Source organism: Coregonus lavaretus (assembly GCF_964263955.1).
Source record: "Coregonus lavaretus genome assembly, chromosome: 37".
Taxonomy (NCBI): domain Eukaryota; kingdom Metazoa; phylum Chordata; class Actinopteri; order Salmoniformes; family Salmonidae; genus Coregonus; species Coregonus lavaretus.
In genome coordinates, this window is record NC_140024.1 from 29,459,384 (window position 1) to 29,478,042 (window position 18,659).

The 18,659-nt window shown below is 49.3% G+C and overlaps 1 protein-coding gene across 1 annotated transcript; it reads right to left on the bottom strand.

Moving 5' to 3' along the window:
- Positions 1-1,695: 1,695 nt before the first annotated feature.
- Positions 1,696-18,429, bottom strand: LOC311111676 (glutamine and serine-rich protein 1-like). Its single transcript, XM_084154464.1, has 13 exons — positions 18,077-18,429; positions 13,519-13,619; positions 12,796-12,945; positions 7,511-10,861; positions 6,955-7,265; positions 6,647-6,763; positions 6,187-6,320; positions 5,847-6,070; positions 5,303-5,425; positions 4,850-4,947; positions 4,605-4,751; positions 4,218-4,313; positions 1,696-2,404 (listed from the first exon to the last, which is right to left on the bottom strand). The coding sequence occupies exons 1-13, from the start codon at positions 18,181-18,183 to the stop codon at positions 2,264-2,266; spliced, it is 5,100 nt and encodes a 1,699-aa protein (XP_084010590.1). The 5' UTR covers positions 18,184-18,429; the 3' UTR covers positions 1,696-2,263.
- Between the last annotated feature and the right edge of the window lie 230 nt (positions 18,430-18,659).

The following is an 18,659-nucleotide window of genomic DNA, read 5'->3' on the forward strand; positions in this document are numbered from 1 at the left end:
TCCAAACCTCTCTGCCAATAACAGCTAGTTTTCAGTTTTCCCCTCCCCACTCAGACCACTCCCACACAGTCCTAGAAAAATTCTTGATTGATAAATTGCTCTGTGCTAAGAAGCCATTTGTTTATTTTTGACCATTTTAATTGAAAATAATCACTGGTAAGGTACTTAACTGTTACCCAGAAATGATTTGATATTGAGATAAAAACAGCTGCATTAGACTTTTAAGAGATATATATATAGTAAGTATACAATATGTAATCGAGATATACACGCATAGGGAATCTTCTCTGAAAAACAATGAAAAGTGCATTGCAAGGTGTAATGAACAAGAAACAATTATGACCACAATATTTTCTTCTGTGAAAATTGTGAGATAAAATGTACGTTTGTAAAGAAAAACAGGAGTATAAAGGCTTTTTTCTTTCTTCTTTTACCTCAGATACAACAGTTAAGGTAATAGCATTTCATTAAAATAAAAGATGACAAAAAGCAGTGTTAGAATTGCACCAACTCAGTGTTCGGATCCATAACTCATCATGAGAAAATGAGTTCTTGAAGCACAAAACGTAAGTATCTATATTATATAAAATTCTTCCTGGAAAGAATCAGTGTGACAAAACTGCTCTTTTTACAAAATGTACATTATATGTATATAAATTTGGCGATCCATTGTGAGAAAACATATGTTTTACATATATATATCTATGAATATATATTTATATAACCCCGCCCCTTTATTTACTCATCAAATATCTGACTAAGGACTTGATTCAATCCATAGTGCTGAAGACCTCAGCGCGATAGAAATGGAAAAGCCTTGTTCCCGCGTTCGCAGAGACTGCATTCACGGTAAACACTGCATTCACGGTAAACACTGCATTCACGGTAAACGCTGCATTCACGGTAAACACTGCATTCACGGTAAACACTGCATTCACGGTAAACACTGCATTCACGGTAAACACTGCATTCACGGTAAACGCTGCATTCACGGTAAACGCTGCATTCACGGTAAACACTGCATTCACGGTAAACACTGCATTCACGGTAAACACTGCATTCACGGTAAACGCTGCATATGTCGGCTCAATCAGTATTTACCGTTAAATTGCGCCACATCGCTGATCTTCAGCGCTATCGATTGAATCGAACCCAAAAGCTTGCTGTAGGTAGTCAAGGCTCAGCTTTCTGATTGGCTGTCCTCTATTTCCTATGCTAATCTCTGCCCATCTAGTGCATGCTCATTGGTTGCGATCTTTCATGATTTGCAAAACAAATACAAAACTACATAAGAAAAATAAACAAGTCTATGAAAAGGTCCACTAGCAGTTGGCTAGTTAGATATATATTTGTTTACTATAAAACCCAGATTGTCCTCCTACTCTGTGGTTTCAGAAGCGTCCAGCCAATCAGGTGGTGCTGAAATGCTGGACCCTCCTCTTCTCATCATGGTGACAGCGCTGATCTCCAGACACCTCTGCTTCCTCTGGTCATCCAGTTAGTAGTTTAAAACAGGAGGGCAGGAAGTCGATGCTCTCTGTCAGCTGGCTATAGCTCCCCTCCCTCTCCCTCTCTCTTGTCTGAGCAGGCTATAGGCAGGCCTCTTTTTCCATCTCTCTGGGCTGTAGGAAGACATCTCTTTCCATCCCTCGCTCTTCACTATAGACCCCTCCCCCTCTCTGTCTCTGCTTTCTGTCCTTCACTGTCTCTCTCCCTCCATCTCTCTGTCTGTGCTATAGGCAGGCCTCTCTCTCCCTCCATGCTATAGGCAGGCCTCTCTCTCCCTCCATGCTATAGGCAGGCCTCTCTCTCCCTCCATGCTATAGGCAGGCCTCTCTCTCCCTCCATGCTATAGGCAGGCCTCTCTCTCCCTCCATCTCTGTCTGTGCTATAAGCAGGCCTCTCCCTCCATCTCTCTCTGTTCTATAAGCAGGCCTCTCTCCCACCATCTCTCTGTCCATGCTATAAGCAGGCCTCTCTCTCCCTCCATCTCTCTGTCCATGCTATAGGCAGGCCTCGCTCTCCCTCAATCTCTCAGTCCATGCTATAGGCAGGCCTCTCTCTCCATCTCTCTTTCTTGTGCTATAGGCAGCAGGCCTCTCTCCCTCCATCTCTCTGTCCATGCTATAAGCAGGCCTTGCTCTCCCTCCATCTCTCTGTTCGTGCTATAGGCAGGCCTCTCTCCCTCCATCTCTCTCTCCCTCTTAGTCTGTGCTATATGCATGCCTCTCTCCCTCCATCTCTCTCCCCCTCTTAGTCTGTGCTATAGGCAAGCCTGCTGCACCTGGTTAAGGAGCTCTCCGAAGCGGTCGAACAGGCCCTCCACCCAGGCTCCGTTCCTCATGCACAGCTGCACCGTCTCCTCCTGCCCCATGTCCCCTTCCTGCACCCGCAAAGATGCAATCTGCAACACAGCAACCAGAAAACAACCCACACGTCAACCAGAAAACAACCCACATGTCACCCACACCAGTGTTTCTTGTTGGACTCCCGTCTGCAACAGGAGTCTCACTCCTCGGGCCGTTATCTTCCGTTTCTTGCCAACTAAACAACCCTGGTAGCACAACAGTTGTATGCCTGTCATGAGTTAGTGTCATACAACTAATCCATGCCCAGGCAGTCATGTGAGTCTGTCAGGCCCCTCACTGTCAGGGCCTGACGAAGGCACAAGCCGCAAACAATTACACATACAGAGGGATTGTTACTGAAGAGATAACCTAGGTTCAAGACTATTCTAATCTCAACATGACACACTCAGTGGTCATTGCTGATACGGCGTCTCCGTTCGGCAGTCAAAACATCACATGTTGGAGGTTAGACCGAGCGGGCAATGTGGGCCAACTAGACAGCTGGCTAGGGGGTATTGTTTAGACCAAGGGCAATGTGGGCCAACTAGACAGCTGGCTAGGGGGTATTGTTTAGACCGAGGGCAATGTGGACCAACTAGACAGCTGGCTAGGGGGTATTGTTTAGACCGAGGGCAATGTGGGCCAACTAGACAGCTGGCTAGGGTGTATTGTTTAGACCGAGGGCAATGTGGGCCAACTAGACAGCTAACTAGGGTGTATTGTCTAGACAGCTGGCTAGGGTGTATTGTTTAGACCGAGGGCAATGTGGGCCAACTAGACAGCTGGCTAGGGTGTATTGTTTAGACCGAGGGCAATGTGGACCAACTAGACAGCTGGCTAGGGGGTATTGTTTAGACCGAGGGCAATGTGGACCAACTAGACAGCTGGCTAGGGGGTATTGTTTAGACCGAGGGCAATGTGGACCAACTAGACAGCTGGCTAGGGGGTATTGTTTAGACCGAGGGCAATGTGGGCCAACTAGACAGCTGGCTAGGATGTATTGTTTAGACCGAGGGCAATGTGGGCCAACTAGACAGCTGGCTAGGGGGTATTGTTTAGACCGAGGGCAATGTGGACCAACTAGACAGCTGGCTAGGGGGTATTGTTTAGACCGAGGGCAATGTGGACCAACTAGACAGCTGGCTAGGGTGTATTGTTTAGACCGAGGGCAATGTGGACCAACTAGACAGCTGGCTAGGGGGTATTGTTTAGACCGAGGGCAATGTGGACCAACTAGACAGCTGGCTAGGGGGTATTGTTTAGACCGAGGGCAATGTGGGCCAACTAGACAGCTGGCTAGGGGGTATTGTTTAGACCGAGGGCAATGTGGGCCAACTAGACAGCTGGCTAGGGTGTATTGTTTAGACCGAGGGCAATGTGGACCAACTAGACAGCTGGCTAGGGGGTATTGTTTAGACCGAGGGCAATGTGGACCAACTAGACAGCTGGCTAGGGGGTATTGTTTAGACCGAGGGCAATGTGGACCAACTAGACAGCTGGCTAGGGGGTATTGTTTAGACCGAGGGCAATGTGGACCAACTTGACAGCTGGCTAGGGGGTATTGTTTAGACCGAGGGCAGTGTGGGCCAACTAGACAGCTGGCTAGGGGGTATTGTCCAAAGACACAGTCCTGTACATGGTCTTCTTCTTAGCATCCCTGAAGTATTCCACCACAGACACACAGTGCACATTAATGCCCCCACTAGGGTAACCACATTTAAAATACCCAAATGTGGGACAACGGGATGATTTTGCGGGACAGTGTAGCTTGGTGGCAGGGAGTTGTTTTGGTTGCGGGACAAAGGGCCAGAATGCGGGGACATGTGGTCACCCTAGGCCACGCACACACACACAGTAGAGTGCTCTCACCTCGTCCTTACACATGAGGTATGTGTGGTACTTGTAATGCTGTAGAGAGTGGTAGAGGGAGAACCACTGGGGTTTCTGCTGGTCCACTGTGTATTCCTAGAGACAGAGAGAACACAAGCAGAGAGCTCATTACACTAGATTTTCATAAACACTCGACGCAGACTTCACAGTTTGGTCAAGTAAGCATAGAAAACTAAATGCATTCAAACCAAGCAGTACTTACAAAAATAGCAGTCACAGAAATGTTTTGCGTCAAGAGACAAACTGTGTGCAGGACGCCCTCTATTGGACAAAACCAGGAAGTGCTTCATCTTTCCCTCTGGCCTGGACTTCAAATCATTCTCCTTCCTGCACTGTAAATAGCAGTGTGAACATAGAGCATCTTACCAGGGGCAGTTTGCTGGGGGACTTGGAAGGCTTCATGTTCTTCCTGTTGTAGGCCTTCCCACTGAGCCGCACCTTAAAGGCTTGGGTCTCTCCATCCTTCTTGAGCTCTGTTACAACCGAGATCTCTGGGAAGCTGTCCAGAGCCGTCTGAGGACAGAGACGTGTGAGAGGTACTCAATAAAAGGGTGTTGAGGAAGTCATAGGCCTATATTTATTTATTTTCAGGAGAATGCTAAAACGCAAACCTTAAAGAGTTGTCCCACTCGTAGTCTGGGCAGCAGGCGTCTCCTGTTGTCCCAGATCATCCCGTCCACTCTCTTCATGTGGGGCAGCAGCAGCTCATCTGAACCCCAGAAACAACGGGATCAGCTTCCTAAATCCTACAAACAACTGTCCCACTCCCTTCCCCTCTCTCCTCAGGTATATCCAACCTGATCACTCCTCCGTGAATATACCTGTGTGAGCAGTTTGTGTCATGAACAGTGCTTGTGACCATAGAAATAGATGTGGGGATGTTCCACAATGCTGGAAGGGGGGCCCCCCCTGCTGGAAGGGGGCCCCCCCATAAGGTGAATGCACCTATTTGTAAGTCGCTCTGGATAAGAGCGTCTGCTAAATGACGTAAATGTAAATAAAACAGTTTGGGAACCCCTGCACTAGGGGTACCAATCATCCCCCTCTCCTGGATGTATACCCACCGTTCTCCCTCTCCAGAGCGCTCATCACGTCTGCATCCAGGGCAACACTGATCAGCAGCTCCACAAAGCTCTTAAACGTCTCCTTCATGGTCCTGGTGTTGAGGAACCGAGGGGAAAACGGCACTGGAAAAGAAAGAAAGAAAGAAAGAAAGAAAGAAAGAAAGAAAGAAAGAAAGAAAGAAAGAAAGAAAGAAAGAAAGAAAGAAAGAAAGAAAGAAAGAAAGAAAGAAAGAAAGAAAGAAAGAAAGAAAGAAAGAAAGAAAGAAAGAAAGAAAGAAAGAAAGAAAGAAAGAAAGAAAGAAAGAAAGAAAGAAAGAAAGAAAGAAAGAAAGAAAGAAAGAAAGAAAGAAAGGAGAAAAAGAAAAAATAAAGAAAGGAGAATTAACAGAGTGGGAAGGAGGGAGAGGGAATGGGGAAGGATGAGAGAGAGAAAACAGTGCATAACAGAGGGAGGCAGAGAGAGATTTAGTTGCAGAGCTCCATCAAGCCATCAAGCCCATGGGAATGAGCCTAAATGAAGGCCCTCTAAAGCCTCAACCCTCACCATCATCTTCAGCCTCATCCTCATCCTCAGGAGAGGACTCGGAGGGAGACGGAGAGTACTCCTTCCACTTCCTCCTCTTCTTGGGTGGGGGCTCTGCCTTGGTCTTGGGCTGCTTGGGGCGAGGCTTGGACTGGGGCTTCTGTGATGTGGGCGTGGCTAGAGGGTCAGAGTTCACTGAGCGGGGAGGGGTCTTCAGACCGAGCAGTGCCTTCGCCTGGGAGCCTCTGGAGGACAGAGAATGAAGTTAGAAATGAATGAATGAATGAATCAAGATTTAGATTGATGAACACGAACATGTGACGAATTCAGGTAAAATAAGTATTGTAACAAATATCAGTACCTCAAGGAGTGCATGGGCTTGCAGCGTGGTTTGCGGTTGCAGACCCGGACGTACTCCTTCTTGTTGACCGTGTCCAGGAACTTGACATACACCCTCCTGTACATGGTCTTAGCATCGCCAAAGTAGCCCAGATACTAGAAAGGATGCATACACAAAACAATAGTTTAGTGATCTAAACAACAGAGTGGATAAATGTTATTCTGCTTACATAATCATGTTATAAATTCAAACCACAATTCAAACTCATCTATATGTGTGTGTGTGTGTGTTCATGAGTAGTGTGTGTATGTGCATGCATGTGTGTGTGTGTGTGTGTTCATGAGTAGTGTATGTATGTGTGTTCATGAGTAGTGTGTGTGTGCATGTGTGTGTGTGTGTGTTGATGAGTAGTGTGTGTATGTGTGTTGATGAGTAGTGTGTGTATGCGTGTGTCTCTAATCATATGTACGCCTGCTCTTACACTGTTAGTGGCTGAGAACACCCTCTTGCTGTCCCTCAGCTCAGGGACAAACTTCTGAAGCAGAGCTTTCTGGACCTTCCAGATGGCTGGGGGTTCCTGTCCGGATGTCAATGTCACCTACACAAAACACCACACACGAGCAGAACAAGTCTCAGCATGGATCAATAGAACAAACAAACACACACAGAGACTGACACAAATATGTTTTAGATATCTGGACTAACTGTATAAGACTGACTGGCCACAAAAATGGAAACTCAGCCAAGGCCTGCTTTCACACAAATCCCCTCCCCTCCCCTCCCTCCTACCTTCAGGCTCCCTGTGTCCTCGTTTTTGACCACAAACTCGTCCCTCTCGCGGTACATGCCCTCTCCCCCGCTGTCCGACAGCTCTTCGTCCGTCAGTCCTTCTATGGCCACGCTGGTCAGCTGGACGGCCAGCTGGCCTGGGGGCGCCGGTTTCGCCCCCTCCTGCCCCGACGACCCAGTCGCCGATGACGACGAACCGGCTGCCGAGGACTCCTTGGGCGCAGCCCTCTGCTGCTCCTGGGCTTTGGAGGATGAGTGAGGCATGCTGGGAGCCTGGTCTGGCTTCAGGAGAGAGCTGGAGAGTCGGTTGTCTTTCGAGGGAGAGAAGAGAGGGGAGGAGAGAGGGGAGAGAGGTTAGGGTATTAGATGTTATTGTATCTACTTGTGATAAGCCATATTTTCCTTGATAATTAAAATAGTTTTGGATATAAAAAACTAAGCATTTTATTTAAAATGTTTCCATTCAGGGCATAATGCTGTCTCACACTACACTGATAACTAACAAACCAGATGACTGAATCCTAAGGGCTTGTAAGGGCAGCCCGTCCATGTTTACCCGCTTTGTGTGTCCTGTCGGAGGGCTCGTCCAGGGCCGACAGGGCTGAGCTGATGCTGTTCTGGAGGGCCTGGTTCTTTCCAGCGCTGCTCTCATCCTCATCCGAGCTGAACGATGGCAGTGTCTCCAGGTTCTTCTGGAGCTCTTCATCCAGACACTTCTGCTGCTGCTGAGAGCTCCCCCCAACCCCAACCCCATGGCCCTCCTGGCCTATCAATGGGGCTGATGGAGGTTGTATTTTCAGGGGTAGAGGCGGTATGGCGCACAGGGGCCGCTTGGACGAAGCCGAGGGCTTGCGGGAGCGACTGGGTGTCCGTACGGGGGGCGAGGAGAAGTGCTGTTTGGGACCTGACTTGAGGAAGTCCAGGAAGGAGCCGATGAAGCCTGTCTTGACCTCAGGCTGTTGCTCCTCCACCTCACGGATCTTCTGCCTCATCCTCTCCTGCTGCTGGTAGCTGTCGTAGACCGGCTCCGAGGTGGAGGTGGAGGGGGAGCTGGTGGGGTCGCTGCCCCGGGAGTTCTGCCTCTTGGCCTGGACTGTCTTTTTCCTTGGTTGGATGTTCTCTTCCTCTGGAACGGGTGGCTTGGCCGAAGCCTTGGAGCGGACCCTCTTTTTGGGGTTAGGGAAGCAGTCAGAGGGACACTCGTCAAGGCCGTCTTCTCTCTTGATGACTTTGGGCCCTTTGGGGTTCTGCTTATTGGCCTTGCCTCTGTTGAGGTGCCCTGAGGGGTCGTACCCCAGGCCAACCAGGTGGTACTCATTCTCAGAGTGGCCTCCGTTGGGGTTGCCATCGGCCCTGTTGCTAGGGTGATCCGACTGTCCTTTGGGCGAACTGTTGTTCTGCTCGTCTCCGGGCTTCCGTAGCAAACCCGTCTCCGGGCTTCCGGCGCCCATGTCGTGCCTGGGGTTGACTACAGCGGTGTGCGAGTGTGACATTGAGTACTGTTGCCCCAGATGCCCCTCCCCTTTGGGAAACTGGTGTCCGTCTGAGGTCATATGAGTGCCATTGAGTGTCATGGTGTTATGGGAGTTAGTGTTGGTGATGATGGAGGTCTGGGAAGATGAAGAGGAGAAACTAGGTGACTGGTGTCTGGCGTCCACAGTCTGGAAATGACCCTTGGGGTCGGACATATCGCCCTCGGCGGACGTGGCTTTGACAAAGTCCTGCGGCGTGACACCGCAGGCGGCGGCCGTGGCGGCCAGGATGTCGTCCACGTTGGACAGGATGTTCCTCTCATCTGCCAGCAGCATGGACTCTGGGAAGCAGATGGAGCTCAGGGCGAAATGGTGCTTGGCGTCCTGCTGCTGATTGGTCGATTGGCTATAAGTGTCCTTTGGCGAAGAGAGGTGCAGTATGGAGGAGTCTGTGATGGTGTTCTGTCCTACTGCTCCAGGCTGTCTCTGGCTGCCGTTGAGGCTGACGCTGATCAGATGATCTCCCTCCATGTGAAGGTACTGGACTGGGACATGGCCTGACCCTGGGGTCGGCTGCACCTTGGCAGGGTTGTGACCACAGTGGATGAGAGGCTGCTGGATCAGGACCATCTGCTGTTCACGGTTAGACTCCAGTAGAACCTGAGAGTTGGGGAGCCTGATGTACTGGTTCTGGGTGTGGTTCTGGGCTGACTGGGTGTGGGCCTGGTGATTTTGTTGCTGTGGCTCGGGCCCTTTGAGCATGAGTGAGTGCTGTTTGAGCTCCTCAGCGCTCATGGGCTGGGCGTTGGTCGTAGTCTTTGGGCCCATGAGCTGGTCTTCGGCGCGCGAGTTGCTCCGGATCACACTCTGAGTGTTGTAACGGTCATCCATTTTGGAGACTACGTAGACCACGTTGTTGTTGTGGGCGGCCATGTCGCCGCTGCCCCCCAGGCTGGAGGTTTCTAAAGAGACCTGCTGGAGAGCCTGGAGGTCCTCAATGGGGATCTCTCCTTCCAGTTTCAGTTTGCAGTAGGCTGGCTTTAGGTCCTGTACTGAGGATCTGAAGTTGTTCTGTAAGGCTTGTGCATGAGGGGCTGAAGAGAAGGGGGTGTAGCCCTGGCCCGAGTTTGACGTGGGTAACCTCTGGGCGCTGGCGGAGGGGTAGGAGGCGCTGAGGGATTGTCCTGCGGCGTAGCTCTGAGACTGAGTGACCGAAGCCTGCCCCTGGGACTGAGACAGGTAGCTCACGTTAGGGGCACCCTGAGAGTGGCTGGAGGGGGAGCTCTGGGAGAGGTTGCCCAGACACAGGCCCTGAACCTGGGCTCCGTACTGGCCCTCATTCTCCTGGCCCTGCCCAGGGCTGGAGCAGTAGACCAGGGACTGGCTGACAGACGCTACGTTGCCTGAATGGCCAGAGAAGGAGGGCAGGGTGTTGTAGCGAGAAGGCAGTTGGTCTGAGGGGGAAGAGGAGTACGCCTGGGAGGTGATGTAACTCTGAGAGTGGCTGAGAGTGGACAGCAGACTGGGAAGCGGGGCCGATGTGTACGGCTGAGTCTGCTGGCTGGCGATCACCGAACCCTGCTTCAGCCCTGGCCCCTGCCCTGGGGAGGGGTAGCTCTCTGGAGATCCCCCCTGTGAGTGGGGGTGACCCTGTCCGCCATCCGGGGCAAGTTTGGAAGAACAGTCTTTAGTCTTGGCACCCGTGGAAGATGAGCGGTACCTAGAGGGGGAGGGGATGGAGGAGGGGTAGGCCTGAGATTGCACACCCGTCTTGGGCTGCTGCGCGCTGTTGACCCCCTGGGAGGAGTCCGTCCCAATGGAGGGGCTGCAGGGCACTGGGGTCTGCCGTGAGGGGTCCTGCTGGAAGGAGACATCCCCCTCCCCGCTGCCTGAGCCTAGGTAGCCCTGCAGGGAGTGCTGCAAGCCAGGCAGCTGCTCCGAGACAGCGTGGCTGCTGCTAGAAGGCCTCTGGTGGTGCTTGATCACACTACATTCCCGCTGAAGTGCTCTCTCGATGGAGCCCGAGAAGACGGGCACCCCGTAAGGCTGGGGGGCTGACTGGGTAGCCAAAGGGAGTAGCCCAAACTGGGGCTGCAGGAGGTGGGGGGCCGACTCCTGGGCCGAGCGATATGTGGATGACTGGGGAGGGAGGGCAGCGCCCAGGGAGGGGGCGGGGAGGCGGTCGAAGCCCAGGGAGGTAGGTAGCGTGGCCTGGCTGGGTTTAAGCTGCAGCAGGGGGTCGTGGTGGGGGGAGAGCAGGCCGTTGGTGGAGGTGCTGAAGGCGTGGTCCTGGAGGGCCAGGGAGGGGGTGGTGGCGTAGCTCCGTGAGGGGAAGGCACCATGGTGCTGATAAGAGGAGAGGGGGGCGGGGTAGGGGAATGTGGCGCTGGAAGGCAGGGCACCAGTGAGGAACAGCTCTGTGGAGGAGTTAGCGCCTAAGAAATAAAAAACAGATGAATAAAGATAAATCTTTGGGCAAAGGCAAGTACAAAATACAAATGATACAGACAAAAACAAGCAGGTAACAGTTCACACGTGACAAAACATGAGGTAGAAAGAGACAAGGCCAGCGTTGTCTAATATATGAACTGAGTGGAATGGATACAGCCCTCTTTTCCCAATTGAAACCAGCATGGTGCCTCAATTCAAAATGTCATTTTCTTTGGAATTCATGAAGCACAGCACACAGAAAAATTCATTAATCGACAACAAATAATTCACAACACACAAAAACCGAGTGTGCAAAGCGGCGGCCATTTGGTGTGTGTATACAGTGGGGGAAAAAAGTATTTAGTCAGCCACCAATTGTACAAGTTCTCCCACTTAAAAAGATGAGAGAGGCCTGTAATTTTCATCATAGGTACACGTCAACTATGACAGACAAAATGAGGAAAAAAATCCAGAAAATTACATTAAATTATGGTGGAAAATAAGTATTTGGTCAATAACAAAAGTTTCTCAATACTTTGTTATATACCCTTTGTTGGCAATGACACAGGTCAAACGTTTTCTGTAAGTCTTCACAAGGTTTTCACATACTGTTGCTGGTATTTTGGCCCATTCCTCCATGCAGATCTCCTCTAGAGCAGTGATGTTTTGGGGCTGTCGCTGGGCAACACAGACTTTCAACTCCCTCCTAAGATTTTCTATGGGGTTGAGATCTGGAGACTGGCTAGGCCACTCCAGGACCTTGAAATGCTTCTTACGAAGCCACTCCTTCGTTGCCCGGGCGGTGTGTTTGGGATCATTGTCATGCTAAAAGACCCAGCCACGTTTCATCTTCAATGCCCTTGCTGATGGAAACAGGTTTTCACTCAAAATCTCACGATACATGGCTCCATTCATTCTTTCCTTTACACGGATCAGTCGTCCTGGTCCCTTTGCTGAAAAACTGCCCCAAAGCATGATGTTTCCACCCCCATGCTTTACAGTAGGTATGGTGTTCTTTGGATGCAACTCAGCATTCTTTGTCCTCCAAACACGATGAGTTGAGTTTTTACCAAAAAGTTCTATTTTGGTTTCATCTGACCATATGACACTCTCCCAATCCTCTTCTGGATCATCCAAATGCACTCTAGCAAACTTCAGACGGGCCTGGACATGTACTGGCTTAAGCAGGGGGACACGTCTGGCACTGCAGGATTTGAGTCCCTGGCGGCGTAGTGCGTTACTGATGGTAGGCTTTGTTACTTTGGTCCCAGCTCTCTGCAGGTCATTCACTAGGTCCCCCTGTGTGGTTCTGGGATTTTTGCTCACCGTTCTTGTGATCATTTTGACCCCACGGGGTGAGATCTTGCGTGGAGCCCCAGATCGAGGGAGATTATCAGTGGTCTTGTATGTCTTCCATTTCCTAATAATTGCTCCCACAGTTGATTTCTTCAAACCAAGCTGCTTACCTATTGCAGATTCAGTCTTCCCAGCCTGGTGCATGTCTACAATTTTGTTTCTGGTGTCCTTTGACAGCTCTTTGGTCTTGGCCATAGTGGAGTTTGGAGTGTGACTGTTTGAGGTTGTGGACAGGTGTCTTTTATACTGATAACAAGTTCAAACAGGTGCCATTAATACAGGTAACGAGTGGAGGACAGAGGAGCCTCTTAAAGAAGAAGTTACAGGTCTGTGAGAGCCAGAAATCTTGCTTGTTTGTAGGTGACCAAATACTTATTTTCCACCATAATTTGCAAATAAATTCATTAAAATTCCTACAATGTGATTTTCTGGAGAATAAAATTCTCAATTTGTCTGTCATAGTTGACGTGTACCTATGATGAAAATTACAGGCCTCTCTCATCTTTTTAAGTGGGAGAACTTGCACAATTGGTGGCTGACTAAATACTTTTTTCCCCCACTGTATATGTGTGTGTGGCCTCACCGGTCTGCCACGTGGTGGTCCTAAAGGGGGGGAGCAGCGAGGCCCCGACAGGACCAGCCTGCTGCAGGGCTCTAGACTCCATGGCTGACAGGAAGTTCATGACCGAGGTCTCAGTAGTGTTAGCGCCTGAGTCAAACCCCCCCGACAGACCTGGGAGAGGTGGAAGATGGAAGAAGGGTGAGGTGAAGAGAGACTGAGAATTTCATGAGGTTACTGAGGTTTTGTCTAGAAGGGATACAGCTTTGGTCAAAATTTACTTTTCGTAGCAGATTAGGATAATTAGGTTAAGGTTAGGAAACGGGTTAGGGTTAGCTAAAATGCAACAACAACAAAACATCTACTTTTGATGTCAATTGGACTAAAGCTGTCTCCATCTAGACATGACCGGTTATCCCGAGTGGCGCAGCGGTCGAAGGCACTGCATCTCAGTGCTAGAGGCGTCACTACAGACCCTGGTTCGATCCCGGGCTGTATCACAACCGGCCGTGATCAGGAGTCCCATAGGGCGGCGCACAATTGGCCCAACGTCGTCCGGGTTAGGGGAGGGTGAGGCCAGGGTAGGCCGTCATTGTAAATAAGAATTTGTTCTTAACTGACTTGCCCAGTAACATTCTCCTAATAGTCTTATTACAATCACAACACAAAATGTGAGTGCCAGCCCCTCTACAGTTGCTTAGTTAAATAAGTCCCAATTCTTAGTCCTTTATTAAAGCAACATCTTACCTGTGGGGTGATGGGTAGTGGTGTAGGTGGGCAGCTGGGGGGATGCGTATGTCTGCCGATGGAGGAGTTCTGACTCCAGGTGTGTGGCACCATAACTGGCACTGCGGAAAGGAACACACACACACACATAAGGACACACACAATTTTCACATTTACTGTTCCAACCTCCCCATGCCTCGGAGGCACTAAACCAGACCAGCTTATTCCATACATCAACAGCACTGTGTGACCACCGCCACGACAACACGCTGTGCCCCTGTCAGTCCCCTGGACCTTGCCCTGTCACACAGAGACCCAGACGGTATTTATAGGCCCATGATGCAAGCCTACCAAAGTGTGTCAGGCGCAATGGAGGCCCTTGAATATGTGGCGCACGACATGTCTCATCCAACTGATATATACAAATCTCTCACCTGTTGATAATATTACAATTGACAGTAACATAAGAGCTGATTGTTTTTTAGCATTAGAAAAGGAGTTTGATTATAAAAGTATATATACGTTGACAGAACGCAACCATAACAGGTGATTATTTTTATAGAAACATTAGTATTGATCATAACCCAGTCAGACGAGTCCATGTGAAGACTGCTGTCCTAAACAGGGATCACTTTTACTCACAACATGAGAGCAGACACACTTGTTGTTCCCTGCTCACAGCTTAACTACCACAGGGTAACATGCAGCACTATCAACCTGCACGGTCATGGATAGTGGCACTGTAGCTAGACAACCAGCTGGCGCTCCCTCATGCCCTTTCCACAACCCCCAGAGTGACACAAAGAGACTGGCATCGCCACAGAGGTGAATTATTAATGTACACTGCACAGGGGAACCCAGGTAGGGTGAGGAAACCAAGATGGATTGGTACAAGTCATAGCAGGGTTATGAATGAGAGGTGTGTGATATTTTTATGTCGGCCTCAGTCTTGAAACCTACAAAGGCCTAACCCACAAACAGGAAGCTGAGGCTAGGCTATATGAAAGAAGAACAGAGAGTGATATAAATTTTTTGAAGGACAGACTACCTCACGAACCTTGGGTTATATTTGCATCCAATTCAACTTTAACTCCGTACTTTAAAATTCACTGGCGCATTAAAACAGACTTGTCAGTATACGAACTTCAGAATGAAAGGCCCTGTACAAACACAAACTATAAGATAATTTAGGCTAGCTAGTAGCTAACTCCTACTTTCCATCAAAACACGTAGTAAAAACAACTAGGGCCGGTACGATACCAGTATCGTGATACTCGTTAGTATCGTGACAAGAAAACAAAACACGAAGCGGATTTAACTCCTTTAGGAAAACAGCCCTAATGTTGAAAACAAACATCATTATGTTGTCATCCAGAGTCACATTTATTTATTTTCCAAGCTATAGCTCACACTATTTTACATACAGCAGGTTTTTAAAGGACCAAAGAGTTTAGTCTGCTTCGTGTTTTCATTTTCGCTATTGAAAAAATATTGTGATACTGATATCATCACAGCCCTAAAACAACAACAGAACGAGTCAGTCTGTCCGGCTCCATTTTGTTTCCATGTGATGAACATGTCCCATTTCCTATTATTCAGATAATACGAGACGTCTCGGTGCGATGAACACACAGAGCAGACTGACTGATGTTCTAGCCAGGAGACAAACAGCTGTCTGGGGGGAACGCACAGCTGGAAGGGAGCCATCTCATCTGCTTCTCTGTGTCCCTCTGTTTCACTAGCAGATCTCTACTAATCTACAGTAAAAGGGTGAGGTAAGCTAGCGCTACTCACAAACTAGGGCCCAGGTCAAAGGTCAACGCCCTGAGTTGATTCTCACTGATCAGTTTGGAGGAACCAACCAAAACGCTGGTGGTTTCACACAGTCAAGAGAGTGAAAAGGTCAGGAAGACACTATCACACTCAGGGATGAGGAGGAGGAGGTGATCTCCACCTCCCTGAGTGGGATAGTCTCTTTTTTAGAGCGAAACCACCATTAGAGTTGTGTAACAGGCTGGTTTCTCTCTAAAGACAGACGCCGGCCAAGTCCTTCTCCTGGAGGGTAGAACACTCACAGGGGCAATGAGCAGTTGGAGACAGAGCTCAGGCCAAGTCCTTCTCCTGGAGGGTAGAACACTCACAGGGGCAATGAGCAGTTGGAGACAGAGCTCAGGCCAAGTCCTTCTCCTGGAGGGTAGAGCACTCACAGGGGCAATGAGCAGTTGGAGACAGAGCTCAGGCCAAGTCCTTCTCCTGGAGGGTAGAACACTCACAGGGGCAATGAGCAGTTGGAGACAGAGCTCAGGCCAAGTCCTTCTCCTGGAGGGTAGAACACTCACAGGGGCAATGAGCAGTTGGAGACAGAGCTCAGGCCAAGTCCTTCTCCTGGAGGGTAGAACACTCACAGGGGCAATGAGCAGTTGGAGACAGAGCTCAGGCCAAGTCCTTCTCCTGGAGGGTAGAACACTCACAGGGGCAATGAGCAGTTGGAGACAGAGCTCAGGCCAAGTCCTTCTCCTGGAGGGTAGAACACTCACAGGGGCAATGAGCAGTTGGAGACAGAGCTCAGGCCAAGTCCTTCTCCTGGAGGGTAGAACACTCACAGGGGCAATGAGCAGTTGGAGACAGAGCTCAGGCCAAGTCCTTCTCCTGGAGGGTAGAACACTCACAGGGGCAATGAGCAGTTGGAGACAGAGCTCAGGCCAAGTCCTTCTCCACAGGGGCAATGAGCAGTTGGAGACAGAGCTCAGGCCAAGTCCTTCTCCTGGAGGGTAGAACACTCACAGGGGCAATGAGCAGTTGGAGACAGAGCTCAGGCCAAGTCCTTCTCCTGGAGGGTAGAACACTCACAGGGGCAATGAGCAGTTGGAGACAGAGCTCAGGCCAAGTCCTTCTCCTGGAGGGTAGAACACTCACAGGGGCAATGAGCAGTTGGAGACAGAGCTCAGGCCAAGTCCTTCTCCTGGAGGGTAGAACACTCACAGGGGCAATGAGCAGTTGGAGACAGAGCTCAGGCCAAGTCCTTCTCCTGGAGGGTAGAACACTCACAGGGGCAATGAGCAGTTGGAGACAGAGCTCAGGAACAGGCTTCAAGCATGTGGAGTCTAGCCTACTTTCATAATAATGTAATGACATAGCCTAGTGCAAAAAGAGCTTCACCATAAAAAAAAACTGTTTTAAAACCCACTTGTCTGATATGCTACCTTCCCTGATTTAACTTACCTACCCTAAAACTCTCCAACAAAACATGTGCTGGTGAGTAGGTCAAAACAAGACCCCACTCACCCCCCTAACTGTGTCAATCCCAGTTTCTCTCCATAACCTGTGAAGACACTAGTCTCTAACCAGCCCCTCACTCTCACTTTACTTCTCCCTCTCGCCTCTGACCCTGGGGGTGGGGAGGTGGAACGAGGAGGAGGGTGGGTGGCAGTCTGCTCCGAGACACTGTGTGGGGCTCCACAGTTCATGTTTCGACAGAGATTCCCACTGACACCACTAACGAGGGCTCCTCTCTTCATGCAGATGGAAATGAGTTGAAGAACCCAGTCTGCCAAGATCAGAGACATGATTCTGTCAAATGTGTTTACACTTAAATGTCAGAAAGCAGGTAGTTGGGGTTTAGCTAAAGACTGAATCTCAATATCCACATGTCTGATCAACTGGTATGACACTGACTAACTTACTTTATTTTGTCTCTCGCTATCTGTCTGTGCTCAGCAGATGCCATAACTAGGGCAGCTGGTGTCCCACATTCTCAGCGCTATCCATTTATAAAACAGGATATTTTCACAGGCAATTCAGGTTAACTCCACATAGAGAGTGGACAGAAAAATACACATTATCAACCACACACTACTGCCCCACTGAGCCTCCCAAATAAACGTGTGTGACAAGCACGACTTTCATAATCATCATTTTGTTCAACGCTCAAATGACTGCCGTGCTCTTAAATAAACATTCAGAGTTGACCACTAACGTTGACGTCTTGGACAACTGTCAACAAATTGTACAAAACACCAGTCTTTCTGTGACTTCACTTTCAGTCAGAGTGCAAACAGTCAGGCTACTTCCTAAAATTGGAGACTATGTCAATGACAACAGTTTATCAGCGAATTCAACACCTCAACAGATTTGACAACTTTACGCGCAACAACTTATCTAACTAGCTATGCAAATGTACCGGTACCGGTATGATGAAGTGGATCTGTCTGGTGACTTTTTTCCTTCTTCAAGATGGTTCGTTGTAAGCGATCGAACGATAGATTGAAGTATTCGACATGATTTCAGTCTTGCATGCAGATAGACCATTGTGCATATTGGCAATTAACGTGCAACAGTGCCAAATAGCTACGTAGCTGATGGCGTGCTACAGATTTTAGGGGTGTCCAACATTTCTAAAACAATGTTCAATGAGTGATCCGTAACTTCCTATTCCCATGTGAAGCCCTCGACCCAATTGTTCCATAACACGACGCGTTAACTTTAAAAGCTCGTCACACATTTCTGTTTGTTGTGCTAGGCCTTCCATCACCGGAATTTTCCGTGGAAGGTGACCCGCCCTCTCCTTCATCTCATTTACCTTGGCTTTATGCTTGCGGTGCTCCGCTCATAGGCCCAGGCTACGGTCTGTGCTGGTGGGGCCAGCGGGTCTGCGAAACTGGAATTCGGGTAATTCCTGTCCATCATCCGTCGAAGGCTGGGAGTGATGCACTTCCCGGATGGCGCTTTGTGAAGCAGTAGGCACACATACGAGCGCGGGGCCGGACAAAACAATCACATTCTCCCGGACCATAGATTGCTAGGCGCCGTCAAGCTCAGCTGTACAGTCCTGAAACTTTTTAACCGCTTCTCTTTAGCATGAGGTTTTGATGATAATCATTGTTCGTTTTCCCTAATCAAAAACTGTGCAGGCACTGCATGGTGGTTTGGTACTTGGATCAGGTCCCCATGTTGGTTTATTTCCCATGATGCACCGCCAAACCTGCTTGAGTTGGAAGAGTTCTTTCTCATAATTTCCCTTCAGTATAATAATGGAGCAATATTTATTTGTGAAACGTTTTATACCTGTCTGAAATGGCATCTATGGTCAGTCATATCACTGATCACATATTATTTAACACAATGACCTTTGCACTGACTTTTTTTTTTTTTTTTTACCTTTG

Excerpts from the sequence above, each read along its gene's own strand:
- LOC311111676 (XM_084154464.1), bottom strand. The coding sequence starts at position 18,183 with ATGATGGACAGGAATTACCCGAATTCCAGTTTCGCAGACCCGCTGGCC. Across the intron at positions 12,946-13,518 it reads CACTACCCATCACCCCACAG|GTCTGTCGGGGGGGTTTGAC; the intron begins GTAAGATGTTGC and ends CACCTCTCCCAG. Across the intron at positions 4,948-5,302 it reads CGCTCTGGAGAGGGAGAACG|ATGAGCTGCTGCTGCCCCAC; the intron begins GTGGGTATACAT and ends TCTGGGGTTCAG.